The sequence below is a fragment of the Cyprinus carpio genome, chromosome B2 (genome assembly GCF_018340385.1).
Source record: "Cyprinus carpio isolate SPL01 chromosome B2, ASM1834038v1, whole genome shotgun sequence".
NCBI lineage: Eukaryota > Metazoa > Chordata > Actinopteri > Cypriniformes > Cyprinidae > Cyprinus > Cyprinus carpio.
In genome coordinates this window covers 25,662,341-25,673,411 of record NC_056598.1, presented here as the reverse complement: position 1 = coordinate 25,673,411, position 11,071 = coordinate 25,662,341, and the positions used below count along the sequence as shown (strand labels likewise).

General features: G+C 38.8%; 1 protein-coding gene across 1 annotated transcript in view; it reads right to left on the bottom strand.

Moving 5' to 3' along the window:
• Positions 1-1,315: 1,315 nt before the first annotated feature.
• The window catches only part of camsap2b (calmodulin regulated spectrin-associated protein family, member 2b), a 41,839-nt gene continuing 32,083 nt past the window's right edge, over positions 1,316-11,071 (bottom strand). The window contains 13 exon segments of the mRNA XM_042718900.1: positions 1,316-2,895; positions 3,184-3,303; positions 4,168-4,264; positions 5,408-5,473; positions 5,685-5,781; positions 6,028-6,248; positions 6,861-6,997; positions 7,449-9,282; positions 9,996-10,244; positions 10,335-10,404; positions 10,606-10,631; positions 10,738-10,822; positions 10,912-11,002. Of these exon segments, the coding sequence (XP_042574834.1) occupies positions 2,599-2,895; positions 3,184-3,303; positions 4,168-4,264; positions 5,408-5,473; positions 5,685-5,781; positions 6,028-6,248; positions 6,861-6,997; positions 7,449-9,282; positions 9,996-10,244; positions 10,335-10,404; positions 10,606-10,631; positions 10,738-10,822; positions 10,912-11,002 (3,390 nt within the window). The 3' untranslated portion in view covers positions 1,316-2,598.

Sequence of the window (11,071 nt, the reverse complement as noted above, 5' to 3'; positions counted from 1 at the left end):
TGACTCACCCTCATGTCGTTCCAAACCCGTAAGACCTCCGTTCATCTTCGGAACACAGTTTAAGATATTTTAGATTTAGTCCGAGAGCTTTGTGTTCCTCCATTGAAAATGTATGTACGAAAATACATTTTGTTCCAAAAATAACAAAAATTACAACTTTATTCCGCTTTTTCTTCTCTTCCGGGTCTGTTGTGAACGCGACTGCTGTGACTGTTGACGTACGACGCTGCTGACGTGTTCTCTGGTGCACCCAATAACAAAGAAAACACGTCAGCAGCGTCGTACGTCAGCGGCGTCACTACAGTGTTGTGAACGCGCTCACAACAGACCCGGAAGAGGAGAAAAGGCGGAATAAAGTTATTTTTGGACCGAAATGTATTTTCGATGCTTCTATAAATTCCAACGGACCCTCTGATGTCACATGGACTACTTTGATGATGTTTTAATTACCTTTCTGGACATGGACAGTATACCGTACATACATTTTCAATGGAGGGACTGAAAGCTCTCGGACTAAATCTAAAATATCTTAAACTGTGTTCCGAAGATGAACGGAGGTCTTACGGGTTTGGAACGACATGAGGGTGAGTCATTAATGACATCATTTTAATTTTTGGCTGAACTAACCCTTTAACATCGCGACCAAAGTAGTTCAACTCCCGAATTAATGACTCTTTTGAATCAGCACAGCGCGACCACTCTAGTCCGACTATGTAGCACTCTTATGAATCGAATCGGTTCTTTTAGACTAGAGAATCAAAATGCATAGAGCACGACCAGTGGTCCGACTCTTGAAAGTATGACTCTTTTGAACCGATTATTTTTAGTGAGTCTAAAACACACAGCCGAGTCCCGAACAAATGACACTTGAGGTAGTTTTTTTAGAGAAACAAAATGCATAAAGATCGACCAGTGTACAGACCGTACAGACTCTCTAATGACTCAGTGGTTCTTTTTAGTGAATCAAACGCATTTACAAGATTACAAGCTTTGACATTTAAGTCACTCACTGTATTGACAGCATTTTCATATACACCTTAAACATAATATGTGTTTTCAGTAGTTTTGTTTATACATTATAATAAACTAAATAAGTTTATTAGTTTTTTTGTTGTTTGTTGCATTGCATTCAGTATTTATTTTTTAACAGTTCCATTAAAAATTATAATATTACTTCTAAGGAACCAGAATGGTTACATTTTTTATGATTCCCATCCCTAAACATAATTACTCACTAAGTCATAAATAATGTTATTACAAGTGAATAATAATACTGGATCATAACAAAGGGGAAAAATAGGTCAAACAGGTTAGGTTTTGGTTGTAAATCTGTATTTATGTTGAGGTTAACATTCAAATACAAACAGACAAAGCATATGATGAACAAACAGCAGACATGACCTGGAAAAAGATTAGACAGCGTGTGGAAATGAACATCTCTCAGAAGAGCTTACTTCTGCTCTTATCACATCCCGGCATACTTGCACCTGTTAAGCATCATCTTTTTCATATGAAAAAATATCAGTAATATTCAATGGCTTAAAAAATATGCTTAGTATGTAAAACTATATCTGTACAGCATCAATAAATTCAAACAATGATTTACTTCCCTTAGTAAAAATAACACATATCTAGAATCTTTTGCACTTGCAGACAAAATGTGTTACCAGACAACAGCCTGCCCAAATAATTCCAGCTCTTTAAAATGCACTTCATAATTAAAAATGAGTTACCACATGATTTAGCAATAATATGCACCATCTTTTTGAAAGCTTCATTATATAGTATTCAATAACTCAGTGTTTCCTCTGTATTATTCATATGGAAATTTCCTCAAACAGTCAGCTAAACTGATCTGTCTCTCTAAAATGTATGTTTCAAACATACATGGCACCCAGATATACTCTGGATCATGACACTAGCGATAGTTTTATAACTCTAGCTAATATGTTCAGTTTTGGTCTTCAACTTATTCAGTTAAAGGCCCCATCAATACGTTTACATCACATACAGAGTAGCACGAGCGTGTTCATTTTATAGAAAGTCTTTAGGCGAACAACTCTTACTGTAGCTAATTTAACACGTTCCTCTGGAGTAGCAGTTGCGCAACAAAAACGAATCCTACCCAAAATATAAAAATGCAGACATTAAATAAAGCAAAAAAAGGAGGTTCCAGTACTTTAAATGCTTTTTCAACTGCATGACCACCTTAAAGTTAGTCTTCAAGTGTAGTATGTCCCTAATATTCTTTTACACCTGCACAAACATAGAAGCAGACTGTGTATCTTCAAACGATGCAATGACTTGCTCATAAACTCAGTAACCGTGTGCATTAAGCATTGCATAAAAGAGACAACAAGACAAGCATAAGGCCACAAAATAGAACGTTTAAAATAAAAATCACGTAAAGGCGCATCCATCAGTGCTGCAAACAAACACACATGAGTGTGTGTGGGTGTGTACTGTAGAACAGAAGCTTTCGAAATTCGCCACAAATAAACATCCAAAGCCCGCAAAAGTGTTTTCTTTACATTCAGGATGTGCATCGTAATGTCCGATAGGCAGGAACACTCAGCAGTCTGCAAGTGAGCTGTGAACTTATTTGAAGAGTTTTTTGGGTGTGTTTTGTTTCTTGATCTGCCAGAGGTGGCTGTAGATGGTGATGGCGTCCACACTCGCTGACATGGTCTTGGCGGGGATTTTGCTGAACTGTTTCTTATCCGAGCTGTACTTGTAGAGGTTTTCGATCATTTTGGGTGTGATGGTCTTGGGCCCGATGCCAGCCAGCTTGTTGATCTCCTCCGCCTCTGGATAATACGTGTACAGAGAGCGAAACTGGCAGCCAGTGTCTCTGAACAGAATCAGGAAGTTGTTGGCTTCTGTTTTCTCCATTTCCTGGGAAAAATAAAACACAAATACTTAAGAATATGAAATAATTATTATTCCCCTTCAGGTTTTAAATGACAATCTAGACCTCTACGGCTACACCAAGTAAATCAAGAATTATTTATTTTTTAATAGGACTCATGTAACATCTTCATATTCCACAACCCCAGGATTGAAAAAAAATCTATTAAATAATACATAAATATTTATTTGTTACATAGATTAAAACTTTTAATTCTCTACATTTATCAAATAGAATGTTCTACAGCAAGGATTTTGCAACTTTTTTCCCCTCACATCCAGGATTTTGTTCTTCTGTCCCTCGTTGACGCGGCCTGCGAGGCAGCAGTGAGCCAGTGCGTTCTGGATGATGTATTTATTTGATTTAGCACTGGGCTCCTTATACAACTTTGGCCCGAGAGGAAGAGATAAGAATTAGATGAAGAGATCAACAATTGTGTGCAGACTATTGTTGAGGGTCAAGGTTATGATAAGGGTCAGTCAATTCTACCCATCTGAGATGCCAAAGTTCAGTGTATTCAATTTAATTTTGGAGTAAATTGCATACTGCTTGATGGTAGCTGATATACATATAAAATACTGAAATTATGTTCTTCCACATCAAGATTTTAGGTTAAAATTATTTTTTTGTTTGTTTTTTAAATCACTTTTTTTTGCAGTTCATTAAAACAAATTAATTATTCAAAGTACCAACATTCAATATATACTACCATTAAGAAGTTTAGGGTCAGTAAGATTTTTACAAATAAATCAATACTTTTATTCAGAAAGGATCTAAAAAAGGAACACACACACACAAAAAAAAAAAAAAAAAAAACTTATAATGCTACAAAAGATTTGTTAAAAAATGCAGTTCTTTTGAACTTTCTATTCATCAAAATATCTTGAAAAAAAGTGTGATAGTTTCCACAAAAATATAAAGCAGCACAAATGTTCTCAACATTGATGACAAGAAATGCAATTCACCATATTAGAATGATTTCTGAAGGATCACGTGACACTGAAGACTGGAGTAACGGCTGCTGAAAATTCAGCTTTGCATCACAGGAATAAATAACATTTTAAAAATGTATTAAAATGAAAAACGGTTATTTTAAATGGTAAACTATTTCACAATAATGCTTTTTCACTGTATTTTTGACCAAATAAATGCAGCGTTGATGAGCATAAGTGACTTCTCATGCATAATAATGCATAATAAAAGTGAAAATATTTTTAAATGCAATATAGCATGTCACACTGCAGGACTGTCATGTCACCTGTGTATTCTGCAGACGATGTTGATTCGAGCTCCCAGTTCTCCCCATTTCCACTTACAGATGGACACGGTGACAGAAAGCCCTCTGTGGACTCTGGCCTGAAAATACACAATCAGACACACTTAAAATAGCTCTTTTATAATGCCTGAAGTACTAATTTAACAGGTGGCCCTTACTGCTGCTGGAAAAAGCAATGTTTCATATAAAATCAACTGCCCAAAAATCAATAGTAAGCATAATTCCACACACTGATGTTGAGAAGCTGAAGGCAGTAAAAAAGGAAGCGGAGCATAGATGAAACTGAAATAGAGTACTCATTGCAGTATGTTCTAACCAGGCGCAAGTTTCCAGCAACTATTTCAAGTGATTTAAAAAGCCTACAGTGTATGAAAATATTCAGCATGACTTGTCATAGAAATAATAGCCAATCAGACCGCATGTGATGCTTTTATTCAGTGATGCAAAGCATGATTCTGTTGCAACCAGATGGACTGACAAATTATCTTGTCACTTCACATTCTTTGCTGGACAGAAACTAACATGGAAGAGCTATAAATTTTCATTTGCACCTGGTAAAAGGGATAGTTCAACCAAAAAAGAAAAAAAAAAAAAAACACAAAAGATGATATTTGGAAGAATGTTGGTAACCAAACAGTTTCTGGTCCTATTGACTTACATAGGATTTTTTTCCATATTATAGAAATCAATGGGACTTGAAACCATTTGGTTACCAACTTTCTACATAGGGTTGTCAAAAGGTATTTCCTGCTGGTACTGAATTCTGTACTTTTCGGTACAATCCTTAATCTACAAAATATCTCTTTGTGTTCTACAGAAGAAAGAACGTCTACAGGTTTGGAATAAAATTTTAATTTTTGGGTGTACTATCCCTTTAAGACACGATGCTAAACTGCGTTTCATAAACAATTCCTAAAAGATGAGCAGTTTTCTGGTGCTGCTATGACAAATTAGCCAACAAAAAAAATCACTATAAATACAAATAAATACTGTAATATAACAAAATATGAACACAAGAAAAAAATACTGCCACTGATAGTTTTATAACAAATGATTCAAATATGATAATTGCATAACAGCTTATAATGTTCCACTAATATTCTGATGAACCAGTGAACTGATCTGTCCAAGTGAATGAGTTTGTCCAGCGCTCAAGCTGAAATGACAAGCCGTCAGAGCCCTGTGAGTTAATGACATGAGTGTGATGCTGTCTGCAAACTGACCTTCCCTTTCTCCCTTTAGGAGAGCTCAGAAAGAAACACAGACTGCCAGGAGACAGTCTGCTGCCTCTGAGCAACCAGAGAAAAGACAAGAGATACCACAGACAGAGGAGGACACAGAGGGTTATGAACAAGACAACAGAGATGTGTCTCAGTACTGGTTAATACAAGACTGTGACATTTATAATCTCGACATTTATAATCTCGACATCATTATTTTCTCTGTTTTTGAATGATTTTTTACAGGGAAGTTAACAGTGAACTGTGGACATGGTCTCACCTGGATGTCCTCTTATCAGATTTGACACTCTCATTGTCTGCCAAATTAAGGGAGGCGAGTGATAAGCTGGACACGGAATATCCACGAGGTCGTGACCCTGAACACACAAATCCACATGCATATACATGCACATAATTAGCATACATTTTCTTTTAGAAGCCAGTTTCAACTGCAAATTAAGTGTATTTATTTTTTCATAAAAATATAAACATTTTAATAAAACATAAAATGTAGATATATAATTATTAACATTATTAAGATACTGTATAATTAGATATTTTTATATTACTAAAGTATATTATAAGGGATATAATAATTATTGGTTTTAATAAAAAAACCGTGCCTGTGGTTGTCCGTGCTGGAGGCTTTGGAGACTCCATGGTGTCTCTGTGCATAGATTTGGGGCGTGGCTTCTTCTGCTTGACACTAGGGGGGCGTGGCTTAATAACACTGTCCATGTCCTCCATCAGTTTGAGCTGCTTCTTCCTCATATATTCATTTTTTATAAAATCCCGTCTTGCCTTCTCTTCCTCCTTCTTCTGGCGTTCCTCTTCCCCTTTCAATCTGATTAAGGAAGCAGAGAATCCAATTAAGATGAACAAATTTCCTTGAAATCCTGCTTTTACAATTTTAATGGCTTTAACAAACCATTTTGGATTCATTTAAATACCGAACTAAAACGGGTGAATGTTGGATGGAGCATATTTCAGTGACTAGTTATTTCAATGAAATGGTTCAACTTTTGTGTCATCACTCAGAAATATTCTGGAAAGATCTAAATATTTGAGTAAATATAGCATTACTACATATTGTTATACTGTTGAGTATAAATGAAAATAATTAGTTTTCCCTATATTTATTTACTGATAAACAGTGTTAAAAACATACTTTGAATATATTTTGTATATTTTTGTAGATTTATTTTACTTTTTATTTCTTTCTTCACACATTTTAATTATACTCTGCAACTGTGACTGTTTAGTCAAAATGCCAGTTTGTTCACCTGCTTTAAAAACACTTCTTCCTAGAAACACCTACTGTACGCACTTTGATTTCTGTGAGTATGAAGTGCTGAATTAGCTCCAATATCTGTGATTGTGTGGCTTAGTTTACTGTGATAGTGTAGTTCTCTGTTATTGTGTGATATTGTTGTTGGAGTTGTGGTGTTTTTCATACCGTGCTGCTTCTTTCTTTTGTTCCATCTCGGCCTCCTGTTGCTGTTTCTTGATCTGCATCTCCTTTTCCCGCCGAAGCCTTTTTTCCATCAGAGCAGCTTTCTTCTGTGCAATATCCTCCTCTGCCTTCAGGTCATCCTGAGTCACAGCAACACAAACAAACAATCATTCAGTCTGACACAGAACCTCATGTGCAGCTGGGTGTAAGAGACAATGTCTCTCCCAAAACATTGTGTTGTGCTTCATAGTAAATGACAGAACACTCAAACACATATTTTCAAGATACAAAGATTCTATCTCAAATGAGCGCCTACTTGAAACTACAAAGATATGCTGAAACCCTTGGACAGAGTGCCATACACTGGCACTATTCTTGTCAAATAAAAGTGTTTTGTTAGTTTGAAACAACCCCTGGTTTTGTATATTTTAGAGAGATACTGTCAAGCATTGCAGTAAAATCTGCTAATTATTATACCACAAATAAGTTAATCATTTTAATTTTTTTCACTTTTTATTAACCTTTCTTAATTTGTGAGTGTTTTCTGCTTGCTGAGTCTTCATACTTCCTATGTAAGTATCTGACTCTCACCCTATAGAAGAAGCCACAACACATTTTCTGGTCTGGTCTAGATTCTGGTCCAGTCTCTGTTTCTCTACTGCTCTCCAGATCATGTCCATCCAGAGGCTTCAGAACAGAGAGAGGAACCTCAATCAGTTCCTTCTTCTCATGCGACTCTTCTTCATTTGCATGTCCACTGGTGGTTACCGATGAATTGTTCATTGTTGGCTGAGACAGAACCTCAGATGTTGGCGCATTCATGATTTTTTCTCTAGCGTCTCTAACGTCCTGTTTTTCTTCTCCTTGCTTTTCATTCACCTGGGTAGATGGTGAATTTGCAGCTACTTTTAGTGCATCTTTGGACTCTTGCTTACATGGCTTTTCTCTAGCTGATTGGTCCTCACTCGAAGGTCTCTCGTCATGTCCCAAATACGCGAATGAGCTGGAATGTGTCTGACTTGGCAAAAAGCGTCTAAGTCGAGGCAGGCTGTCTACTGACTGTGGCGAGTTGAGCATCCGGCTGAAGGGTGTAACCTTCAGGTCATTGGGCCTTGGCGTTCGTGGCGTCCTTGCGTGGAACTGTCCCTGCTACACTTAAATCTTACACATTTAACTATGTAAATAAATATGCGAACCGGTGGACGACAAAATGGGGGAGAGCGACCCCACCGAACCTCGGCCAACTACACTGCTGCTGCGCAGTTCACGCAACTGTTTGCGTGGCGACGGATCCGGTGGTGAAATCACCCAACTTTGGTGCTCGCGCATCTGCATGATGCGCTCCTGCTGCTGTGCCAAGCGCTGCATCTCTGACTGAAGGAAGCTCAGAGACGTGTTCAGGCGCTCGATGGATCGCGTATACTCCCCCAGATCCACCTCCACAGCTGCTTCCTCCAGAGGTGACTTTGGTGGTGCGCCATCAGGTCGACATCTCTCAAGTCTAGAATCGGAGTCATTCAAATTCAAAGGTGTTTTTGGGGGTTGTGGGTCACTGGATTGTTTTTCCCGACCATCTGGGCCATCACAGTCACCCCCTAGTAGCGACACGACTCCTTTACGCCTGACTACATTGAGGAAGGCAGTCCTGCCCATGCGCTGCCTGTGACGTGTAAAAGCCGCTTCGACTTTCTTCTTCTGCGCCTCAATGGCTTTGCGTTTCTCTTCCAGCTTCATCTTCAACTGCACCATCTCCGACGCCAGCAGGTGCGAGGGATCACGAGGGGAAGTGATGCGAGAGGGGCTACGCGTGTCAGGAGTAATCGAACGAACTGTCCCGGTCGCTCCTGGGGTTGTGACGTTCAGGTCGCCGCTCTCAGGCGTGTTGCCGCCGCTCCCGCTGCTGCGGCCATCGCCGTGGTTTAGTTTACGAAACTTCTGTTCGGCAAAGCTGGTCATGCGAACAGCAGAACCCAATGAGGAAGCCATGCTGGTGGCCAAAGAGCGCGTTCCCAAAAGGCCTGGACACGGGCTGCCGGATGTCTCCAGAAGTGGACAGGAATGAGCTTCGTAGTCCTGGTCCATGTCTGAATAGTCCTTCAGGGATGAATCCTCATCCTGTCCATCCTGGATATCCTCAGTACGGACGTGGATTCCGGTGTCCATGTCAGTAGAGGTGGAATTTAAGTCCATGTCATCTACAGCTCTGGCCTTGGAAAGAGAGTCCTCTGGATTGTTTGTATCAGATGCGGAGTTGTGGGAAGATGGGTTGTGGAGGAAAAAGGTGCTGTCCTCAGATGGGGGCTGCAAGCTGCTGTGGGGTCGCTCAGAGTCATGGATGATCTTCAGGGCTTCTTCTATACTGGGGGTGTTGGGCTGAGGGTCATAAGGAGGGCTTAAGTTGTCTGCTGATACACCATTTGAGTACCTGAAACATAAGATATTCCTTCAGTTTTAGTGAACTCTCAACATTTGGATAACCATTACTTCAAAATAAAACAGCTTGCCACTGAATACAATAAAACTTTTTTCTATATTTCTACCACCTAAAAAAAGAAGATATAAAGCAGCCTGTCTCAGAAGCTAATCTACATTGAAAATCAGAGCCATGGTTTACGGTACATTTATACTGAAGTAGAAAAAGCGTGGGCATTTTTAAATACATTTTACGGAAGCCAAGCTTCATGCTTGTGTGGTGGATTGTGGGATTGATAGCAGACTGGATAAAGGGTTAAAGCATTCAAAAGTTGAGAAATTCTCAACGTTATGCAAACAGCAGCAAATGTCTGCAAGGTTGAGATAATGGCATTTGTTTTAAACATTTCTATGTAAACTGTGCTAGAGTTTCAGTTGGATTTAGTGCATAAGTCACATTGTTGACACATTGGACGCATTGCAAATGTTACATGTATGCAAAATACTCGAGTCGGTACTTGACAATACTGCAGAAAGACTTGTATCATCACCTTTTTATAATTCCAGTACCAACTAAACAAATGTCTTGTACTAGTATGGACTGTGTATGTTGATTTTATTGTGCTTTTGTCATTTTGACAGTGTCCTTCTCCATTCAGTTCCATTCAGTGGAATTGTTGGTTGAACTGTAGCTTTAAATGTGACAAAAAGGCAGAAAGGATTTACCCAGCATAGTTTCCCAGACGATGTCTGCTAATCTGTCTGTTGGATTCCTCAACATCCTCCTCACGGATTTTGCTCTGGGCGTTCCCATTAACGGGCTGGAATGAGAGGTTTCTTCGCATGCCTCGGGCCGCGCGATGAACTTTAAAACCCAATCCTTCAGTGCTTGCCGATCGACTCAGTCCACGTTCTGAAGACGAACTCATGCTGTCATCAAGTGGAATCTCAAATGATATCCCATGAGCTGAAGACCTGAGGTGAAGACAAACAGTTACTCATTTGCAGCATGTAAAGACAGAGTAAGAGAGTCAAAGGGATAGAGAGTTTGTAGAGGGCACAAACCGTTTCTCTTTAGGCCATGTCCCCACACATCCCTCCACATACGACATGGAGGATGACCGCCTGATAACTGCTGTGAGAGAAAGAAATACCCATTTACTTACATAACACAGCAAGTTTATTGTTTATTCAGTGCATTCATTTTTTTAAGTGTGTGTGCTAAAGCCATGTTTTTAAAGTTGAGCTACAGGAGACACAAAACTAATGAGAGGTGCAAAATATCTTATAAGTTCTACAAAAGTGTCTCTCATTAGTTAATTTTTTGAAGTCTTACCTGAGTTGTTATTTTTAGGTTGTGACCTAAAAGAGGAAATTGTTTGGAATATAAATTCAGACTTGCATAAACTCATGATAAATAATTTAAATTCTTAGTAAACCTCAAACTTGCATTGTATTAAAGACAAACCTAGACTGATCTGGACTGCCTGGCCTGTGGATCAGGTTTTGTTTGGTTATGGGAGCCATTTTATTGGATTGGGACGGGTCAGATACTAGAAAAGAAAAGATAAATAAAACTGGTGTTAATAAAATGCATGACATGCACACCAAATAGAAGGACACCAGATGAGACAGACCTTACCTTTGGTATTAAGTGTGCGGGGCTGAACAAAAGATGGTTTCACAACTTCACACCACCAGAATAGCTCTGCCATAAACACAAGGTAGTTACTCTGAAAACACACAAACACAAAAATTAATGAGAAGAAAATGATGAAAAACTTTTAATCAATTTCTCTTCC